The 24,144-nt window shown below is 33.5% G+C and overlaps 1 protein-coding gene across 6 annotated transcripts in view; it reads left to right on the top strand.

The window, feature by feature from the left end:
• Positions 1-15,356, top strand: part of LOC106625362 (phospholipid-transporting ATPase VD) — a 59,529-nt gene extending 44,173 nt beyond the window's left edge. For 2 of the 6 annotated variants that reach the window (XM_070106687.1, XM_036356732.2), the window contains exons 4-17: positions 19-198; positions 262-386; positions 5,338-6,011; positions 6,072-6,459; positions 6,522-6,850; positions 6,914-7,286; positions 7,791-7,946; positions 9,892-10,060; positions 10,118-10,288; positions 10,352-10,537; positions 10,596-10,796; positions 10,878-11,065; positions 11,158-11,298; positions 13,472-15,356. In XM_070106687.1, coding sequence (XP_069962788.1) covers positions 19-198; positions 262-386; positions 5,338-6,011; positions 6,072-6,459; positions 6,522-6,850; positions 6,914-7,286; positions 7,791-7,946; positions 9,892-10,060; positions 10,118-10,288; positions 10,352-10,537; positions 10,596-10,796; positions 10,878-11,065; positions 11,158-11,298; positions 13,472-13,520 — 3,330 coding nt within the window. In that variant the 3' untranslated portion in view covers positions 13,521-15,356. Of the gene's footprint in view, positions 1-18; positions 199-261; positions 387-5,337; positions 6,012-6,071; positions 6,460-6,521; positions 6,851-6,913; positions 7,287-7,790; positions 7,947-9,891; positions 10,061-10,117; positions 10,289-10,351; positions 10,538-10,595; positions 10,797-10,877; positions 11,066-11,157; positions 11,299-13,471 lie in introns of those variants that run through there. The other 4 variants (XM_036356734.2, XM_036356735.2, XR_004975303.2 and 1 more) reach the window with 4 other exon arrangements.
• The last annotated feature ends 8,788 nt before the right edge of the window (positions 15,357-24,144 follow it).

The following is a 24,144-nucleotide window of genomic DNA, read 5'->3' as shown; positions in this document are numbered from 1 at the left end:
AGATAATTTCTTTATTAGGTTGTTCGCGGTTTCACCGATAAACAGAATATTTTCACCCCTAGTAAATTCGTGAGCCGTATCGAAGCTGACGCACCCACCACAAAGCTTTACAGATTCCATGGAGCCTTAATAAATCCGACAGGGGAGCGTATTCCGATTGCAACTGAAAACTTGCTTCTGAGGGAGAGTCGCTTGAAGGTGATTCTTTATATTTTCTTCTTGATATTACTATGTGAATACCTTTAAATTGTTACATTTCAGAACACTGATTTCATTGAAGGGGTCGTGGTATATACAGGCCACGAAACAAAATCAATGCTTAACAACAGTGGGCCTCGCTATAAGCGTTCGCAAGTCGAGCAGCAGATGAATATTGATGTGATATGGTAAATTTAACTATTAATTATGATCGATGCCTCTGAGGATATGGGTTTTTTGGTTTTAGAAAACGAGATTGAAAAGGACGATAGTACTATAGTATAGTTTCGAGAGTAAAAGAAATAATAAATAATGATGAAAATCAATTCCTATTTGTTTCATATGCATCACAATTGGCATTAATATATTTTTAAATGACCAACTAAAATTGAATATTTTTGGATACGACTTTACTATTTAATTTAAAGAGTCTTCAAAGTTTCTTCTTTTCATTTCTTGACAAACATAAGTTGAAAGTAGCATTATTCTATCTTATTGCACATCTAAACAAATCGAACAGTTTATAATCTTGCATTTAGGGGGAAATAGTTTAAGGTGTAGACAAAATTTTGAATTAAACAAGTAAGGAAGGGCTAAGTTCGTGTGTAACTGAACATTTTATACTCTCGCAATTTTTAAACCTCAAAAGGTTAGGGTTATGAAGTTTAGACCAATTCCATTCATATTCAGCGCTATCCACTTAATTTCATTTAAATATCGCATATATATACTGGCATAAACGGTTGAAAGTCCGAAATCACTTTATCGGGTAAATTGGGGCTAGGGGACAACTTTCGTTGTAGATTTACGTGAGTACCTGCCGGCGACGGCCTTACCTCACGGTGTTCAAAAACACAACGTATCAATACAATGCGTTGATCAGCGCCCCAAACAATACGAGCTTTTTGCAAGTATTTATTTGGATACCAGTGGCAGTGTGTCTGGGTCCACACTACCATCTTGGTGTGATTCGAGGCCGACCTAAAACCTCTTCCGTTTTCGGGTACGGCACCCAGTTACTTGTGCAACTTCTTTTTTCGAACTGAAAATTCAGTTCTTCCAGCATTTAGGTTTAAACCACGATACTCCCCAAAGGGCCGAACCCAATGAGCAGATTGAACAGAAGTCCAAGGGCTTTCTGCTCCCCGTGGTACCGGAAAGTCTCCGGTCAGACTGCGTAGCCTAAACTACTGCCAGTTGAGCTCCCCATTACTCAAATGACTGGTGACATTTGTCGCTTGAACTTCAAATGTCTTTTTATTCGCTTTTTTCATTTAAAGTGTTTCTAATATTAGTTCAAGCTGAGTATTATAGCACTATCACTCCACCTACTATGCTGATATTACTGAGCAAGGTATATAATAACAGTCATAGTGCATATTGGCTTTTAGTCGCCTTTTACGACAGGCATGCCTTGCCGCGGGCATATTCTATCCCCTGCCCGCAGGGGTGGGGGTAGGGGACAGTCTGAATTTATTGTATTACGCGTGTCCTTAAACATGTATACTCGAGAAAATATAAGTAATTTTAGGAAAATTGATCACACATCGGCCGATATACTCGATATAATGTCTGCTAAAATAATGAAAATCATTATATAAGTACATGTATGGGACTTAGGGTAATATGTGAACCGATTTTCACATTTTCTGCATTAAACTTTGCATATATCCGATATTATAATGATATTAGGTATGTGGGAGGCTAGAAGTAGTATTGACCTGTTTTTTTTTAAATCAATTTTTGGCTTGACGACATACAAGGTGCGTTCCAAAGTAAACAGTAAAAAAGTAACAAAGTAAACTCTAGTGACGCCATCTATATGTCGACTAGTGCGTTAGAATCTGCTATCCTTTATCGACTTCCAGTAAAAATTTCATGACATTTCAACTATTGGAAGTGGAGTTATTGCGTTTTAAGTGTCAGTATGTGATCACCGAAATTTCAATCGAAACTGTGCTTGAATTAATGAAAAATCAGCCGAAATCATCATTGAAATTCATGGAAATTGAATTGAACATCTCCAAAACATCGATTTATCGCATTTTGACCGATCATTTGGGCTTACAAAAAGTGTGTGCACGGTTTGTTCCGCACAAATTGACTGACGACCAAAAATTGCTCAGAATTAAACATTCGAAAAGGACATCATTAAAGAGGCAAAAAAAGACCCGAACTTCCTTTACAAGATTGTGACTGGTGACGAAACGTGGTGTTTTCAATATGATCCCGAAACGAAACGCCAGAGTGCTGAATGGAAGGCGCCGGACGAGCCGAAACCCAAAAAATCGCGACTGGAGAAGTCAAAAGTGAAGACAATGCTGATTTTTTTTTATGATTCCAAGGGTATTGTCCACAAAGAATTTGTTCCACCCGGCCAAAACGTTAATGCGGTATTCTACCTTGGAGTTTTGAAGCGTTTGGTGCGCCGTATTCGACGTGTTCGGCCCGAATATCGCGAAGATGGAAGTTGGCGTTTGCTGCCCGATAATGCGCCGTCTCATCGATCGACGCTTGTGGCCGATTATTTGACCAAAAATCACATTTTAACAATCAACCACTCCCCGTATTCACCTGATATGTCACCGTGCGACTTCTACCTTTTCGGAAAAATGAATTTGCCGATGAAAGGAAAGCGTTATGCAGACGTGGAGGCCATTTAAAAGGCTTGCACCGGCATACTGGCGGAGGGATGGTAACAGCGCGCGAAAAGTCGACTTTCGATTTTAGAGTCGACTTTCGATTTTAGAGTCGACTTGGAATTTTATGACTCTTAAAGTCGATTAATCATTGCTAAAAGTCGACTCTCAAGTCGACTTTTTTAAAAATTTAACAATTATATATCCGTCAGTTATGTTATACTATGCTTATTTAAAACGGTTACCAAGGATACCAGCGATGATGTTTATTTTTGTCCAATCAGAAAGAGGTTAGTTTAACGATAAGGTATAAAAAAAATATAAAAGAGTCGGTACATGAAAACGATGCACACTGTACTACCATCGAATGTTATAACTGTTGACAGAAAAGTCGAAGTCATCGAGGGAGAATCGATTTTAATCGACTTGGAACATTTAAACTCGATTATTTTAAGTTAAAGATCGATTCTTGACCAAAGTCAGAGTCGACTTTCCTATCCCTATACTCGCGGCCATACCGGGCAACGAGCTAAAACACTCGTTCGACATGCTTTTGGACCGTGCAAAAAGCTGAATTAAAGCAGAAATAGTCTATTTTGAACAAAATTAATTGATTTTGGCGATAAAACCATTTGTTCTGTCATTTTTTTAAAAGTCCTATTTACTTTGGAACGCATCTTGTATTACCATGAAATTCCGCTGTTTCATTATACCTTATATATTGACTATATCTCGGTCATATATTATATTATAAATTCAAGCGGAAGTTTGAAATAAGTGTATTAGATATGTATATCTGAGGTTGGGGTAGTATTGTCCGGATTTCATTTATTTTAAACACAAAGACACACTGTTATACACGGTTCAAAGTCAACCGCAAGTTCGAAAATCTTTACGTTATTTCGATGCACAGGTGTATGGGAGCTAGAGGAAGTATTGACCGGGTTTTTCCTGTTTTTGACACAAGGGCACACTTGTTTTGACTGTGAGTTGGCATACCTTAGGCATACCATAATTACCATACTAATTGCATATGCCAAATTATTTCAATAACTTAATTGGTAATATTTATACTTATATGTACGAAGTAGGCGAGGTTATTGTCTGCTTCCCTCATTTTCGAAATATAACATCAGAATATCGAAACATTGTAATGCGTTAAATTTGATTATAATCGGTCGAGTAGTTCCTGCGATATAGGATTGCACCTAGAGGTGAGCGGTACCCATTTTCTAATTTCGGGCATGGTTCTCATCTGATTTCATCTTTTTTCACGATGTGTGAAGAAGCGCAAAAAGGACAACTTCCGTGTAGCTATAGTGGTTTATGAGATATGCACATTAAAGGGTGTGGCCTCGCCCACTTTTAACATTTTTTAAATGACAAATGCCGCTCTCTACACTGATCCCCTGTACCAAATGACAGTTTTGTATCTTAATCTGGAGCTTAGTTATTGCACGTTATATCATTTCGATGAACGGCTTTTTTTGGGGGTGGAAATTATCCGATTTAGTTCATCTGCGATACCAATCTTCATATACTACCAGCGAATATGTGTACCAAGTTTCATCAAAATATATGAACTTTTACTGAACCAGATTTCAACTCGTTTCGTCATCTTGCTTTATATAGCTACATATATAGAACTCGATATCTATCTCGATTAATTTTAGGTGATACAAACAACCGTTAGGAATAAAACTACTATATTCTGTAACAACATATTGCGAGAGTATAAAAATATTTAATATTGTAAAAAACCCATTAATCAATGATTTTACCACAAGAAGCGTGTTCATAAAAATTAGTTCCTATAACTTAAGCATATTAGTGTACTGCATATGTTTCCTAACACATATCTAGATATTAAATTTCAGCGCTCTTCAACAAATTCATATTTGAAACTTGAAACGTGACCAATGACTTGATAACTTACTCACTAACTCAATAAGAAAATATTTTAGGTAAGACATAATAAACACACTATTCGAAAAAGTAACTTTACTAAATTTGACAATTTTAGAAAAATTATGTTAAGGTTAACATTTTTAAATCTCAAGCAACTTCTTTTTCTTGACATATGTACAATAAAAGTAATCTAAAAACAAAAAATGTCGTTTTTATATTTTACAGCACGCCCTGCAGAAAACAGATCACACATATGTTCATGCATTGAAAAGTAACATCCATAACACCTTTTTTCTTCTCTATATTTTTCATGAATGGTATTGACGACCTTCCGTTTGTACTATTCGATTTGGTTTTTAGTTGTTTTCTGGTTTTGCACTTATATTTTTTACTTCCTAGAATAAGGTTTAGATGAAATTTAGTAAACTTTGCTACCAAGGCTCAAACTATAATAATAATTTTGACAGATAGATTAAAAATCAAAGATTCAGTTTATATTGGAGGTTCCGAATTTTTGCATTAGTGCTAAACATGAATTTATAATATTTAATATTATTATATTTTAAATATAAATTTTTTCTATTTCTATTAGGTGTGTGATAATTTTACTGATATTATGTATTGTGGGCGCAGTTGGCTGCAAAATGTGGTTAAGCTCTTTTGAGCAATTTCCTGTACCATATCTACCTTTTGATGTTCATCCAAACTACGAAGGTCTGTTGACTTTTTGGACATACATTATAATATTGCAGGTGATGATTCCATTGTCTTTGTACGTTACCATTGAATTATGCAAAATTCTGCAAGTTTACCATATTCACAACAATATTGACTTGTATGACGAGGATACAAATAAAAAAACAGAATGCCGTGCGATGAACATTACTGAAGAGTTAGGACAAATACAGCATATATTTTCAGATAAGACAGGAACACTGACAGAAAATAAAATGCTATTTCGACGATGTGTTGTCAATGGCATAGACTACGCTCATCCGCCTTCAGAGCTGGAACGATTGCATTCAAAGCCTGGAACACCAGCTCCACCGCTCATAACAAATTCCACATTATTAAATGATATGCTAGAATTAATAAATTCTGGTCAGTATTTGTCATCAAATGCCCAACGGCTACAGGAGTTTCTTTTGGTATTGGCAATTTGCAATACGGTGATAGTAAGTGCCACACCACATCATGATTTGATGAATGCTAGTGGTATAATTGAGGTTCAAGGAGCAGCCAGCAGTGATTCAGTAGTACTAAAAAGTAAGTTGTCAATGATGTTTCTCAATTCTTCCATATACATATAAAATTTAATAATTGTAGATGTAAAAGACAACCATGTTCCTTTACAACATATAACACAAACAGATTCATCTTCTTCATCGTTAACTATAGCTAATAATAATTTAGCATCTGCAATACCAATTGATCGTTATACTCGCTTAGCTGAATCACGTTCCGTAACACCATCACCACCACCAAACCTTGCCTATGTTTTACCAACACAGACACATATACCATCGTTATCCCCAATAAGCAGCTCAGCAGAGACTACGCCTACTTCTGAATCACCTCATATGAAAATAAAGTCATTTTCAAATAGCATATCACCGACAGGACGAGCGAAAGCAGCGATAAATTCCAAAATAAGTAGCCTTACTTCATTCCTGAATGTAAGGGTTCAAACAAAAAAATTTAAGAACAAGTTAAAGTAAGTTTTAAAAAAGCTATGTCGGCTATATTTATATACATATTAAAAATATTTTCTTACAGTCAAACAAAAATTCAACAATCATTTAAAACGGCTAACGGCAGACCATTGTATGAAGCCGAGAGTCCAGATGAGCTTGCGCTTGTAAATGCTGCTTACAGTTATGACTGCTGTTTAGTCAATCGAAGTCCAAATCATATACTAGTTAGCATTCCTAATTCTGGGATGGTGGAGTATGAAGTTTTAAAGGTTTTGCCATTTGATTCGAGCCGCAAGTGCATGTCAATTGTTGTGCGCCGTACAGGAACACAAGAAATAGTGCTTTACACAAAGGGCGCTGACAGCTCTATTATGCCCGTATTAGTATCAAGCGCTTCAAATACGCCAGAAGGTATTTGATTTTTCAATAGCCTAAAAAAAAATAGAATAATTTTTACCAAACGTTTTGTGATAGGTTTGATACGAGAAAAAACTCAACAGCAGTTGGACCGTTATGCTCGTGACGGTTTGCGTATATTAGTTATGGCAAAACGAATATTGAATCCCGTCGAATATACAGAATGGTGGGCACACCACGAAGAAATTGAAATGTCGTTGGAGAATAGAGAACGACGCATTCGTGATTCATTTGCGAAGCTGGAATGTAATTTGACATTACTAGGTGCTACAGGAATTGAGGATAGACTTCAAGATGGCGTTCCGGAAACGTTAACTGCTCTGATTTCGGCTGGTATATCGGTGTGGGTGTTAACTGGCGATAAGCCAGAAACTGCAATAAATGTTGCTTATTCTGCCAAACTTTTTACTCAACAGATGGAGTTATTACGGTATGATCAACTTCTTATTATTATATAATATTTATAATATAAACTAGTCTAATGTATTTTCCTGTATTGTTAACATATACAGTCCATGACAACAAGAAAGAATATTAAATTAAAACCAAAAATAATTTAAAAAAAAGTAAATACAAAAGCAGGCACTTAAATTCTTGATAAAATTAGTTTAGTATTATTTAAGTGAATATGTACAAAAACAATAATTTCTACTATTTTTATAAAATTTAATTAATATATACTAAAATGGATCGTGGAAAAAGAAGAACTTGTATTGCCGTTAATTTAAAGTTGTGATTAATATTTTATTGAGAGAATATGAAAATGAGCGATATTGCAAAAAAGAAGTCAAAAAGTCTCAGGAACTCATTAGTAAATCCCGAGAACTATGGGAAAGCGCCCACTCTTTACACTCAAGGCGAAATAAGCTATTGGGCGTGTTGCGTTAAATTCAATTCTTAAAGTTTTAAATTTTAAGTTTAATCCTATTTATAGTCTAACGGCTCGTTCGCGTGATGCTGCGGAGAGTGCAATTAATTTCTACCTAGCTGATTTTGACAACAGCAAATCATTATATGATACACATACTCGACTAAAAACACGTGCTTTGGTTGTCGACGGCAAAACATTGACTTTTATCCTGGATTTACGGTAAGTATTTGGGTGTATAACATAATGCCGACAATCAAAATCTCTAAATTTAAAATTCTGTCAATCAAAGTACCGACAATTCAAAAAACAGACAAAAAAATTAAAAATAACGGGGTGTTCACGAGTTTTCGGCCGCGCTTAAAAATTATAACCCTGGTCGATCTAACACCGGGCGGTTTAGGGGTATGTCGAGTCGAACTACTTTCGGCATTATTTTTGTTAACTATTTTTAACTTTATTTTACCTTTTGGCCCATCTACAAGTATGACTTGATTTTGCAAATATTTTTCAAAAATATTTTATCGTGACTGTATTTTGATATGTCGGCATTTTAAGTGTTTCCCTTAATAGGTATTTATATAAACCGATACGTAATTCTGCGAGAACGTTGTTATAAATTCTCATTTCTGTTAAATAGTAGCGAATATCACAGAAAATGGTTAATTCCCTGCTCAGAGTTTATTAGCTTTGTTAACCGTCCAATTGAGCATCATACAAAATTTAATTTGCAACTTCTCGTTCATTTAAGTTCTTTGTACAATATCATATTAGGTGTAATAAAAAGAAATCCATTATTTTTGAATGAATGCTTTAATTATTACTTTTCGTATCCAGCCCCATGCAAATGGTTCCAAACTGTTTTTGTGCAATGTTTAGGACCTGGATTTCCATTATTTAATCGATTTTTTCAAATCAACCAATCACAAAACTGTCAGAAAATCTTTTTAAGTACGAAATGTCATTTTTCTTACTTATATAACGATTTCAGATAAATAACGCTATCTATTGGAAAAATAATGGATTTTTACTTTTTACAACACCTAATATTTCGTTTGCTTTGGGGTTGGGGTTGAAAATTGAGTTTTAATATAGATTTAATTTCTTAGCTTAAAGTAAACTTAATAAATTGTGTATACATCAATTTCCATCCTATGGTTTTTAGAAGAAAACGCTTATTTTTTTCGTATGAAATTTCATAAATGAGCTAAAATAAGCAAACACAATTCAGAGGCTTATTTTTTCTAAAGCCATGTTATTGGATTAACAAGACTTTATTTGCGATAATGCTTCATTGGTGATGTTGTGGTGATGCTGGGACCAGATGTTGTCAAGATCAACTTCTTCCAATTGCGGCCATAAAAAGTTGGTTATCATCGATCTATACCGCTCTCCATTTAACGTTTAATCAGCTTCATTTGGAAAGAAGTACGGACCGATGATTACACCAGTACAAAAACCACACCATAATGTCAATTTAGGTGAATGTAATGTTTGTTCATGAATAATATGTGGATATGAATCGACAGTTTTGTTTATTTACCGCACCATTCAGATGAAAGTGAGCCGCAGTAGCAGACGAAAAGTTGCAATTGGAGAACGATTATTTTGATAATAAAATTGAATAAATTGTAAACGTTGTTCTTGCGTATATCTTTCTATGATGAAATTGTAAACATTACTAAATACAATGAAAACATTACAAATAGTGACATATTAAAAATGTCCGAAACGACACTTAGAAATCATATCATCCCTATTGCAAAACTCAATACAATATATAACTATATGCATATAGATAAGTTTTAAATGTACAAACAATCATTAGGTGAACAAAATTATTATATAAACTTAAACAAAGTATGAATTTTTCTGGAAGAGGCAATTTGCTGAAAAAATGCTTTAATATGCTTTGCATAAATAAAAAATTATTATGATTAAGCACAGGTTTTATTTACGTATAGTATGACTCGATGCCAAACCTTACCAAATGCTTAAATAAAATCCAGACAAATCGTAGCCGTTGCATTATTCGCCATATGCTCCAAACATATGGAGCGCAAACGAGTTTATTTATTTATTTTCAATATGATCCGATGTTTATATTAGCAAAAAAAATTTGCAAATTAATAAAAACATGTACTTTACACTGAAAATTATCTTGCAGATCGAAACTCATAAGACCTTTCCTGAAATTGGCTAAAAGCTGTGCTTCTGTGTTGTGTTGCCGTTCGACACCTCTTCAGAAAGCATATCTGGTTAAAGTGGTAAAAGATGAGTTGCGTCTATGTACTTTGGCAATTGGTGATGGTGCGAATGATGTTTCAATGATACAGGTATTTAAAGCGAACTTCAGTTATATATACGGAACCATTTATTGTTCATATGTAAAGATGGCAGATGTTGGCGTTGGTATTTCCGGTCAAGAGGGTATGCAAGCTGTTATGGCCGCTGATTTTACGTTATCACGGTTTCGCTACTTGGAACCTTTATTGTTAGCTCATGGATACTGGTGTTACGATCGTTTGTCGCGCATGATACTTTATTTCTTCTACAAAAATGCTGTAAATATTTTATAAAAAATATTTAAATTTTTTTATATTTACCCTGAGTTTTCATTTTTGAAGGCCTTCGTGTTCTTAATATTTTGGTACCAACTATACTGTGGCTTCTCGGGCTCTGTTATGATGGATCAAATGTATCTGATGTTGTATAATTTAATATTTACGTCTCTGCCGCCGCTTGCCATAGGTGTCTACGACAAACGCGTGCCTGAGGATTTTTTACTACGAAATTGTTTTTTATACAAACATGTTAGTACACAAGCACAAAATTGTAAACAATCTATGTTATTGTTTAATTTTTCTGTAGGGTCGTTTGGGTCTTGCCTACAAACCGCATGATTTCTGGATAGTACTATCAGATTCGTTATATCAAAGTTTAGTGGTATTTTTCATTGCCTTATGCGCCTACGCGGAAAGTGATGTTGGCATATGGGAGTTCGGAGCAACCATAACAGCTTCCTGTTTGTATACGAATTTAGTCCATGGTGCACTCGAAATTAGATCATGGGTATTTTAGCAATGCATTAGCATTGTAAATGTAATAAATTTGTTTAAATAGATTGAATTTTTTTTTTTTTGTTTTTTGTAGACTGTACTGCATCTGCTCTCTATTACCATAAGTCTTGGTTCCTTCTATGCTTTTTCTGTTATTTATAATGCAACTTGTGTAAATTGTTTTGGACTACCTTCTACTTATTGGGTAATATTTCGCTGTTTAGGCTCTTTACTTCATTGGCTTGTGATACTTATATCGACATTGGTGGCTGTTTTGCCTAGGTAAGCTATTCACATTGTATCGTCACAATTAATCAAATTGCACATCTGATATATATTTGTTAATAAATAATGATACATAATTTTTATTGCAGGCTGCTGTTTACAACAATTAAAAACTCATTATTTCCTGACGACAGTGCAACAGTTTTGCTGCAGAAAAAAAGAGATCGGAGTAGAGGTGAGGGTTTGTTAGTTGCTTGGTCAAGGTCAACATCAGCTTCATCAATTTATAGGTAAAGAACACACAACACATAATGTAACCGACAATTATCTGCTATGCGTTTTTCCGCTTCCATAGTAAAATATGTTTCGCCAGTAGTACCTTACAAAGATTTTTTATACATATTTCTTTACTAAATGAGTGTCTAATTTGGTTTCTTTCTTAAAACAGTATAAAAATAAAGATGCTTCATCTCAGTTAAGGTTGTTTATATTTTGAAATAAATTTGATTATTTAAAAACTTCTTAAAATTTAACCCAACCTTACCATTCTTCTTGGACGTGCGACTTGATGTTGTCAAAAGTTAGATAATCTCACAACTTTTAAGCCACTTTCGAGCCGCTGATATACTGGAAGACGATCGCATTAGAAAAAAAAACTTGTCTATAAGTTTAGATTTTATCTACACAGGACTGTAAACCCAAAAGTCACCATGTGAGTTCGATTGTCGCGCCCTGAACTATAACATGGATCAAAAGTTATATATATATATATATATGTATATATATGATACAAATATTCTCTTACATTGTACACATTAAAAGCTTCGGTTACTAACGCCTAGCGAATACTGGGAATTAAAAAAAGAATGTTTTATAAAAACATTTAAAATAATATAGTGTGTTTTTTTTGAATGCAACAAGCTAAATCATTTTCTCCATCCACTCTTTACTTTGAAGCACTGTAACCATGGGTCATGGATTTATTTGATAACTTAAAACTAGAAAGTTCTATTCATAAAAATATAGAATTTAAGTTAATATAATTTTTGCAGAATAGTAATATTGGTTGCAAATGTTGTGTGTTTTTTTTTTATTTACAACATTTATTTGATTTATAATTCGTTCAACACTTCATTTTATTCTTTCTTATTTACAAATTTTCATTAGTTTAGGTTTTATTTTAATATAATATATTCTTATTTAGATATTGTGTAAGTTCATCATTTCTAATTGGTGTTGCTTAAGAAAACGATTAGGATATTACAATGAAAGTTTTTTTACCACACTAATAAATAACCATATATTGTTAATTATTTTCGAATGGGATACTTGACAAAAACTAATTTTCGTTTAAATTTTATCTGTTTGTTTAATGGAACCAATTTGAACCATATATTTTTTGCAAGTATGCAAGTTACAATCCGTTTGCAGATTTATTTAATGTGAGCTAAGCACCTATGGTTGCGTGCATTATATTTTTAAACACAGATATGTACAGATGTTATCAAAATAATAGGAGTGCTATTGCATATCTATTCTATTCCCTGTTTTAATTACATATTTACTTTCTCTTATTTCTTGTGTTCTTATCTTGAAAAATCAGTCGTTCATTGTCACTTAGAAGAGGAAAAATAACCTTGAACTCTACGTAAAAGGTAGTACAAAATATTTTCGGAAGCGTCGAAATACGCCGACGACCACGAGCGACATCAAAAAAACTTTCTTCTTTCATAACTAGATACACAAGGTAACATCCTTTTTCAAGCTTGAAAAAATAAAGTATGAGCTAAGCTTGAATCTAAGTATCCAAACTATCAACCGACGATTACCGCACACAGCCCGAGAAAATTCCTTTTCATACAATACATTGACTAGTAACCAGAAAAATGGCACAGCATCTTGTTGTTAGATGAATCTAAAAATACTCTGTTTGTTGAAAAAGATTTTTGTCAGTATGTGAAAGCCCGCAAAAAACCGAATTTAATTTAAAACATTGCATAAAAACTGTTAAATATGGTAGGCCCAATACACTGAATCAAGGGTAAATTACGCACGAAACCATGCTGCCCTATGCTAGTGATGAAATGCCATTGGCTTGGGTCTTCCAGGAAGATAATTATCCAAAGCATACAAGCAAAAATGTCCTGAAACTATTATATTAAAAATATCGTTTTACAAACTTTGTCAATTGCTAAGTTTTTGATGAATATATAGGGCACTCCTATTGTTTTAAGAAAGCGATTTCTTATAATTTCATTGTCACTTTGTGAATTTATATTACATGCTGTTTTTTGTTTATTTTTTTTCATTAATAATTATGTAAGATAAAAAAATAATTTCGAAATAATTAGGTTACATTTACATTTTTTGAATTTATTATCATGGATAATGATTAATCCACTCCTATTATTTTGATAACAGCAGAAAATGTATACACCAGCGTTAATTAACTATTATTTACAGAATCGCCGATTATGGGTCTAAGAATCAAATTATAACGACTATTTCTTGATAAACGCTACCGAAGAGGATATTTTATACAACAAAGGTTATCATCAGGATATTTAGTGCTGATCAATATTTGGAAAACAATCATATGTAAAAAGAGTTATTGAAATACATACATATATAATGGTGCGAAAGTGTAGTATTAATATATACATGTGTGTGACTGAGTTAGTTAATACGTAAGGTCAATAGTATGTTCTAGGTTCGTTTCTGTTAAAGCTCTATTATAATAATAGCCTAAGGCTATGTAAACATTTTTAATCCGTACTAAAAGTTATTTTTAATTTTTATTGTATTATAGGCTAAATTATTCAAATACTTATATATTTTAATATTAAATTCATTTGTTTTAGGTGAATATCTTAAGGGTGGTTTTCAGATCACAGTCTATTATAATAATGTAATATAAACTAAATTTATTCTGTTCCATCAGTAATTTATTTTATTATGCAATATTATCAAGGCTCTGTAGAGTATTTTCCGACTAAGTCACCATATAAAGATAATCCATTATTATACATTTTTTTTTTTAAATATTATCATCAGTTTATTGTTTTTGTTATCAACAACATTTATATTAACATTTCCAAAACTAAGCAGGTTAGTAAAATTATACCTGTGAGAAAATCCTCAAATTTGATGATTTTCTAAATTTGTATGTAATCAAGTTTAATTGTTCATCATTACGAAATTTGAATATATTTGTTTTTGCAGCTTATAATCTTGTTTTATTAAAAATATTACACTTTTCAATTTTCAATAAAAATTAAAATCTTTATTCCCCTAATTTTGGCGATTTTTTTAGTTCATTTTTTTTTTTCTAAGAATTTCAAACACTAAACAATTAACTAATATAATTCGGTTCGACTAAGTTCTTTATTCCAGATATGTAACCAAGCAATTTTCTTTCAATTTTAAATGTTTAATATAAACAGAAAGAACAGATAGATGTAACCTTAAATATTAATAATTTCGTAATTATATATATGACTGTATATTGAAATATTAAAGCATTTGTAATTTGTTTGAACAAAGTATTTCATGTTTATTTGCAAAGTATCAAGTACTTTCGATATTATATTTAATTTTGAAAACCACGATTTTCTGACCTAACCTTCTGGCTATAATAAATGTCAGATAGAACAATATATAACTCAAACAATAAATGAAAAATCGGCAAAATGAGCAAGGTTTATACCTTGCTCATGAATTATCAATAATTTTTAATCTCATATATAATACAATCCATTTTATACTTAAAAAATATCAAAAACTAGCTAACTACTAATAGGTCTTTAGTTTTTAATGCTTCTTAAGGAATTTCTAAATAATCATCACCTAAAGAATGAATGCAATAGATTATAGCGACAAAAACGTGTAATGTGAAAAAACTTTGTAGCTGAGGCTGTGATGTGTGCACTCATTAAAGAATTACAATTCTAATTGATATAAACAAATAAAAAAACATGAAATAAAATTTTTTGTAAATACACATATGTATGTATAGAAAAGAGCTGATTCGCGCATGACAATATGTAGACGTTAAAAAATTTAAAGAGAAATTACAATTTTTCCATTTGCGTTTTTCTACTGGAAATATTTATTTAAATTAGTCGTTTACTGCGTAACTCGTATCTACATATACTGTATATAGATCGAATTGAAAGTATTAAAAAGGAAATAGGAAGTAGTTTAAAGAGCGAGTAGTTTAATTATATTAGTACTAAATCGAAGCGAATCTTTCGAAGATTCGCTCTAATTAATTAGTAATGCTAATTATCATGATTAAACTGTTAAACTGAATAAATAAAATTAATGTATTTTTAATATAAACTAAAAAGTTTGACTTCTATATTTAATTATTTCAAAAGGGGCTTCCATTTCGGTTTGGTATAATTTAGCTGGAACTATTCGAATTACATTACTGATTTTATATATATATAATTTACTCAATATCGGAAAGGCGAATAAGGCATCCTCCGAATAGCTGCTCGCTTTTTACAACAACCTTACCAACTGTTATCATTCCATATGTATGTAAATGGATAAATATTTCTATATTCGCGAAATTTATGAATAAACAAGAAGAAATCGGTTGAACCGAAGCTACAATACCCTTCCCCAATACAAATGATTCCTTATAAGAATGGTCGATATCGGAGTAGACAGAGTAAAGAACGTAGAATCTAAGAACGTAAAGTATAGAGAAGCAGGGTGCGTTCGAGCCACGTAATAAACTCAGCAGTACAGCAAATGTGTTGTATATTTGATTTGCTAATACTTTGCTGAAATTTAGTGTTGCCGATTATTTGCATAAGTTGCGTGCAAAAAGTAGAACGTGATGATGTTGTAAGTGTGATACTTTGACAAATTTGCAACACTGTAGTGATTGACATCTCGAATGCACCCACAGAAAACGTAGAATAAGAGAACTTACAACAATGAGAAGGTGCAGGTTCGACACCGAACATTGGTAAAATTTCCACTGGTGAATTCACCCCGTAAAATATCAACATCGTTTTGAAGTGAATATGTAGAATTACGGTTTTGTTAACATGAACATGATCAACCAGGGAGTTTTGATGAGGGAACCGGAGAATGAATGAATGCTATGCGCATTTTTATACTCTTGCAACATGTTGCTACAGAGTATAATAGTTTTGTTCACCTCACGGTTGTTTGTATCACCTAAAACTAATCGAGTTAGATATAGGGTTATATATATATAAATGATCAGGATGAAGAGACGAGTTGAAATCCGGGTGACTGTCTGTCCGTCCGTCCGTCCGTCTGTCCGCCCGTGCAAGCTCTAACTTGAGTAAAAATTGAGATATCTTTATGAAACTTGGTAGACATGTTTCTTGGTACCGTGAGACGGTTGGTATTGCAGATGGGCGTAATCGGACCACTGCCACGCCCACAAAACGCCATTAATCAAAAACAAATAACTTGCCATAACTAAGCTCCGCAATAAGATACAAGACTGTTATTTGGTACACAGGATCACATTAGAAAGAGGCATCTGCAGTTAAAACTTTTTTAAAAAAAAAATAGTTGAAATCGGGTGGCAACTCCGCCCACTCCCCATGTAACGGTACTGTTAAAAACTACTAAAAGCGCGATAAATCAAGCACTAAACACGCCAGAGACATTAAATTTTAGCTCAGGGATGGTATGAGATGACTTTATAGGAACCGCGTTCAAAATTAGACAGTGGGCGTGACACCGCCCACTTTTAGGTGAAAACCCATATCTTGGGATCTTTTTAACCGATTTCAACCAAATTTGGTACATAACATTTTATATTTCTATGTTATGGTGCGAAAATGGGCGAAATCGGATTACAACCACGCCTATTTTCCATATGACACCATTTTAAATTCCACTTGATTCTTTCACTTTCCACTATGCAAATCAAGCAACAATGATTATATCACCGTAAAACTTTGCGTGAATAATGCGTTTAAAGTATGCCACCTTGTGACCAAAAATTCTCTAAATCGAACCAAAACTGTTCAAGCCCCTAGGTACTGAATATGTGGACCCCAGTACCTATAGTTGACTTTTTACCGTAAATATCGGCCATTGTGTAAGATATGTATATAATTGAAATTCATATAATAGAATAAATAAAAAAAACTATCGATAATAGTATGTCTTTGTTTCAAAAATGGGTTGAATCGGATCAATAGTTCTTGTAGCTCTCATATATCTAATATAAATATTTTTGAACTTCCGCGTGACTTTATACCGCATATGTGAGTTATCTCAATGAAAATGAGAGAGCGTGTTTTACTCATAACAAGATCAAATTGGGTGAAAATTTTCCTTAGCCCCCATGTAACTAATATCAGGATTTTCGAACATTCGTCTGACTTTACTCCATTTGATTGGTGATGGTATGTGAGGTACCTTAATGAAACAGTGGGATCATTTTATTAGTCTGTGGCATGTTAGTAGTATGTGGTATTGGAAAAAATTAATAAAATCGGGTTAATACTGCCCTCAAATTCCATATACTACTTATAATGCTTTTCGTTATTCTAACCAGTTTTATGCCGAATATGTCGGTCAGTGAGTATTAATATTTTTTTTTATATAAAATTGCTTCAGAATATGTTCTCGAGTATAGCTGAGCAATGTCAAAATTAATATATTTCTCTATCCCCAATATATATATGATTTCCGTCTTTCCACCTGACTTCACACCGTTCCGGTAGATCAACGTGATATTTTAACGAAATTAAGTGGAAAAGATTTTTTAAAAATTATGTGGTTTGACGCTGAATTAGAATGAAATTAGTATATACTAAGTCTAAACCTCACACCTTCATATAATGAATTCCGATTCTTTGGTTGACGTTTGCCACCTAAGCTTATAATATAAAATTTAGCCACTTTGGTGGAGTTAATATCACATTCATACTTATATCTCACTTTAAGCAATAAAACTGAGACTAAGTTTATGGCCTTTAATATAAGTCAAGAAGATACCAAATTTGATTGTAATTTAATCACGATATCATTAAATAATGGATGTTTAATTCAACATTTTTTAATATACGGTTTGGAGGAATTTTCTGGTCTTTGATTTTCCCAGCTCACATGTACTACTTATGCTATAATTTTTTTCGTCAATTTGATAATTTAATGAAATTAAATGGACAGTTTTTCTTAAAAATAATGTATATCGCTGCATATGAATGAAATTGGTCTAGACTTTGTTTAAACCTTATAACCCTAATATACTTATTTCCGCTCCTCTGGTACAACAGCAACCTCATATACCACACATATTAAATCTAACCCCTTTGGTTCAGTTTATATCACATGTTTGAGTTAAATAGCTTTTTTTTATAAAAGTTAACATTTGGGAGAAAAAAATAGTATTGACACAAAATAATAATCGAGTAATGAATGTTGAATTCTTTCGCAACATTTTTATACTTTCGCAACATGTTGCAACAGAGTATAGTTTTGTTCACCAAAGAGTTGTTTGCATCAGCTAAAGTGATAGATATAGATTTCTATATACATATATTTCTTCTAATATTTGGTGATAATCAGTGGTTAGGTATAATTTCTCAGCCATCATGTTGAACTTATTATAAAATATACCAGTCAACAATGCTAAAAAAGTTTCTTAGAGTGCTGGACTTTGTATAGAGCAAAAAAATCTTTCTAGAAAAAATTGCATGAAATAAATATTAGTAATGTAGTATCAAAAGGGCTAAAGACCCTTTTTATGTGGTTATAGATAAACTGCGACCATCGGTTTACATGCTACTGTCTATTATTTCAGTTTTGCGACACATTTTAATATGAAGGGGTATAGAGGTGAACTGTAAACTCAAGAAAATTACATTTTTACCTAGCGCCGTTGGCAGCTTATGAAAGGTTTAGATATTAAAACAGAAAGAAGAAAATCTACATACTTGCTCTACATATGTGTATACCATACTTAATTATATGTAAGTTATTGTTAATTTAGCCTTCATGGGTAGACCATTCAAAATAGGTACCATAGATCCCCCTGTTTTAGAAAGCGTTTAACAAAAGTAATTTACGGAGAGTTTTCCGAGAACTTAATTTCAATACAATGAAATAAAGTACTAATTTCTAAAATATAAATATAACTAAATATTATGTATTATTATGTTAGTGAATAGCTAAGTAATATATAGGTATACAAAAGTACGTAAGCTGTACCAACATGTTGCAAGAGTATAATAAATATCAGTATACTGTGTTTGTAGTTTCAGTTTCACTAGATGTCTTTACAAGCAAAGTGCTCTATTCAAACTAATTTTAGTGTATTACACAGTACAGTGTATAGTGACGAGCAATAGCATAGCAAGGACTTACAAGTAATTACAGTGAAAGAGAGCAGCACCTAGGATCCAACTTTTAACACCCGGACGGACTGAATTATATAAGTATTATCTATAAGTATTTTATATATTAATCCATTTATTATTAATTAATTATGCCTAGATTAAGTAGAAAATCTATATTACTAAGTCGTCTTCAGAATAGAAGACGTATGAGAGTTCTTCGTGCGAACTCTTTATATAGAGATAGTGAGCAGTCACAAAATACTGTAAGTCACGCTAATCGTAGATTAGATTCCGATGTACGTCTGTCCGAACAAATTATCAATACAAATCAACATAGAACCAGGCGGGAAAATCCGCAAATTCGCTTTGAAGAGCAAATAAGAGATACTCGAGGTCATAGGTCTCGGCGTGAAGACCCCGAGGTTCGATCTGTTGAGCAAGTTTCAAATACTGTTCAACATAGAACAAGGCGGCAAGATCCCCAAATTCGCTCTGAAGAGCAAATAAGAAATACTCGAGGTCATAGATCTCGTCGAGAAAATCCTGAGGTACGTTATGATGAACAAAGTAGGAACACTAGGTAACATAGAGAACTTCGCGCAAGAAATCCTGAGTATAGGAATTTAGAGCGCATTCGTGATCAAATGCAAAGTGAACATGCAAGAAGAAATCCTGAAATAAGGAGAGAGGAGCGTGATAGAGAAACACAACGTCGACAGCTTAGTAGGAGGGGTATGAGGGAAGAAATTTTGAATCAGAGACGTCTTAGACAAGGTCAAGATTGCCTTCGTAGAGATAATCCACTCAATAGACAAATTGAAAACAAAGGCAGTCCCAACGAATCCGATTAACGAGAGAAAATAATGTTATAGAAACTGATAATAGTGGCAATTTAACAAATTTCAAAAACATTTATTTCCAAAATATAAATAAGGACCCTACTGAAATATGTATTTGCTGCGGCGGCTTATGGTTTTCACACCAAGTTCGCAAATTAAACTTCGAAACTATTGCGCAAGGTCACCCAAATGCGGCATCCGCCTTTTTTTAATGCACAAAGATGGAAATTACAATTTTTGAGCTACTTGCAAAACTGCGATTGTTAAAAAGAACGTTCCAAAAAAATGTTTAGCTAACGGTCTAGACTTTCCTGAAGTACCGGATTGTTTGAAAGATTTAACCCCAATTGAAGGACGTCTCATAATGCCTAGATTGCCTGTTATGACAATCCGTCCGTTAGGATATCAAGGTCAGAGTTTGCTCAAAAGTGCTGTTGTTAATATACCAATTTCTGTTAATAATATTGTGACATCTCTACCAAGATCCTTTGATGAGGCTCATGTTATACAAATTCACTTTAGAAGGCGTTTGGAATACAATCATGATTACATGATCGATACCATACGCCCCGCAAAGATTATGGAAGCTTTGCAGTTCTTAGTTAATACCGCTCTGTATCGTGAGCACAATATACATATTAATGAAAACTGGATTTCAGAATTTAATAACCAAGAAGAAGTTCCGTTTGTTGCATCTGCAGAGGATTCCCGATTGGTTCAATCTTTTCATGCGGCACAAACTTCTCATGATAATCCCTCAGGTAATAATATTCCCACGGGTCTTTTACCTTCCGAGCTAAATCCAGGCGGTCAAGAAACTCTTTTGGACAATATTCCTGTAGAAAACGTAGACTATAACCGTTTAGTTATAGCGCCAGGTGAAGTACAAAGACCAATTGACATAATTCAAGATAATAAGTCAGAAGAGTTTTCATTTGGAACAATATTCGTTGGGCAGAAGCGTACATGCTCTGAAACATATAGAAGATAATACGTTCTGAAATTCGCCGTTTAGACAGAAGAGCGTGTACCATTCCAAAGTTGTTCTATGATTACAAAAAATTAGAACTGCTACAAATTAAGAATAGTACATTCATTTGCCTTAGAAAGTTTTCAGGTCGCAACCGAGTTACGTCCCAAAATCTATTAAACGAAAACTTTGTTCAAAACTTGATTCAACACGATGGTGGTTACAAGGTTTTGAAAGGCGTTAGATCCTCACCTGCGCACTGGGAAGCTGAGAAGAAAAAGGCAATCGCTATGATTCGCCACTTTGGGCTTCCAACCTTCTTTATCACTTTATCGGCTGCAGAATCTCAGTGGGTTGAGCTTTTGGTCATCCTCTCTAAAACTGTTGATTCTAAAGATATTTCGGAAGAGGAAGCCAACAGTTTAACAACCCAAGATAGATATCGCTTAATTCGGTCAGAAGCGGTTACTTGTGCTAGATATTTTGACTACCGCTATCGACAAATTCTTAAGCTTTTTAAAGATAACGCCGGCATTTTTGGAGAGCATTTTGTTACAAATTTCTACTGGAGAGTGGAGTTTCAACAGAGAGGTTCCCCGCATGTATATGGCAAATATTGGCTTAATAATTCTCCCAGGATCAACCTTCAAGATCCTCAAACATTCCCTGATGTCATTAGTTTTATTGACAATTATATTTCTACCGATGGTTCGATCAGCCACTTAGAAAATTATTTGGGTTATCAAAAGCATAACCACAGTCGGTCTTGTACTAGGGAAATAAGACGACAACAGTTTTGTCGTTTTGGTATACCATAGCCACCAATGCCTTCAACGCAAATACTGTTACCTCTTACAGAAACAAGTCAAAATTCAGAAAGACACAAGGAAAACTTTTTCAAAATTCAAAACGTTTTAAATTCAAATATGACTACAGAAGACATTTCTAATTTAAACGATTTTGAATACTTCCTGTCTGATAGTAGAATAAATATGTCTTTTGATGACTATTTGTTAGCCCTTAGGTCAAGTTTAACAAAAACCAAAATTTTTCTAAAAAGAGAATTACAGGATCGTTTTATAAACGCTTATAATCCTCTGATTTTGGAACTCCATAGAGCAAATATGGATATCCAATATATACTGGATGCATATGCTTGCTGTTCATATATAATTAATTATATTAACAAGTCTAACAGGGGAATTTCTAGGCTCTTAAATGAAGCTATATCGGAGGTAAATGCAGGAAATTATACTATTAAGCAAAAACTTAAACATATAGGTCACAAATTTATATCAGGCACAGAAATATCTGCAGAAGAAGCAGTATATTGCTGCATTGGACTCCATCTTTCGGAAGCAAGTAATGCAGAAATATTTATAAATACCTCTCGACCTGAGCAACGTGTTTGAATGGTAAAACCTAGAGCGGAACTTCAAAACCTTCCTTCAGGTTCGACTGAAATATTCGTAGCCGGTATTTTAGACCGTTATGTTCAAAGATCCGATCAGTTAGAAACTCTTTGTTTAGCTGATTTTGCATCTACGTATAAATATTTTAAATCTATTAGAAGAGCACAAGATAATGATCATGAAGAAGAAGAGAGGGAAGACGATAATTTACCAGAAAGCGGGGTTGTCATGCCTCTTAAAGACGGTAGCGGTTTTGTGAAAAAACGTACCAAACCTTGTATTATTCGGTATAGAAGGTTTAACCCAGATTTGGCCAGAGTTGAGTATTTCCGCGAAATGTTAATGCTTTACTATCCTTGGCGGAATGAACAGCAAGATCTCATTGAAAACGATAATGAGCAGACTTGCATAACACATCGTATTATAATTGAGGAAAATCAAAGAAAATATGATGTTTTTGAGCAGAGAGAACTTGAAAATGTTCTAGAAAGTCTTTATAATGAAATAGTTATGGACGAAGGTGCTCAAAATGAACTACCTATCGTGGAAAATGAGTTCAGAGTGTTGGCACTTCCAGAAATAAACCCAAATATAAATTTGCTGGACTTGCATGGCGAAGTTTCAACAGATAATAGCACTGAATCTGATTGCAATATTAGACTTATTAAACTACCCCCTTTAATTCCAGTTGAGGATCTATTTTTTTTAGTTCAAAGTCTAAATACTAAGCGAAGAACCTATTTGACACATTTGATACACCACCTAAAAACAAAAACAAATCTCCCATTTTATGAGTTCATTGGCGGCGGTGCAGGTGTAGGAAAGAGTCGTTTGATATCTGCAATATATCAAGCTCTTAACCATCGTTACAATTCTACACCTGGATCCAATCCAAGTTCCTTAAAAGTTCTTCTTTGCGCACCTACGGGTAAAGCAGCATTCGAAATAGGTGGAATGACCCTTCATTCAATATTCTCTTTACTTGTTAATCAGTTGAATAGAGAGTTGAGGCCACTTAGCAATGACACAGTGAACTCATTGTATTCCAGACTTATCGATTTAAAATTAATCATAATTGATGAAATATCGATGGTAGGTGCTCGTATGTTTAGCTCAGTTGATGCGAGATTAAAACAAATTTTCAAAACAGACAGCCCCTTCGGTGGTATACCGATCATAGTGTTTGGTGATTTGAAGCAACTCTTACCTGTTGGAGATAGGTGGATATTCTCTCCTAATCCCAATGATGCATACAGCACTTTAGTTGGTTCGCCTTTGTGGGAGTTATTTAAATACTTTGAAGTAACAGTGATTATGAGACAACGGGAGGATCAGGCCTTTGCAATTGCATTAAATCATATGGCATCTGGTACTATGACAAATAAGGACATATCACTCATTGAAACTCGAGTAGGTTATTTCGAAGAAGTTCCCGATGATGCCATACATTTATTTTGGTCCAATGAAGAGATAAATAATTTCAATGCCCTTAAGCTCAGTCGGATCCCAACAGAAGCTTTCCTTTCAACTGCAAAAGACTCAGTTAAAGGAATTGGTATAAATGAAAATG

Source organism: Bactrocera oleae, chromosome 3 (genome assembly GCF_042242935.1).
Source record: "Bactrocera oleae isolate idBacOlea1 chromosome 3, idBacOlea1, whole genome shotgun sequence".
NCBI classification, from domain to species: Eukaryota; Metazoa; Arthropoda; class Insecta; order Diptera; family Tephritidae; genus Bactrocera; species Bactrocera oleae.
Note: the sequence above shows the minus strand (reverse complement) of the source record. Positions and strands in the feature narration are given on the sequence as shown.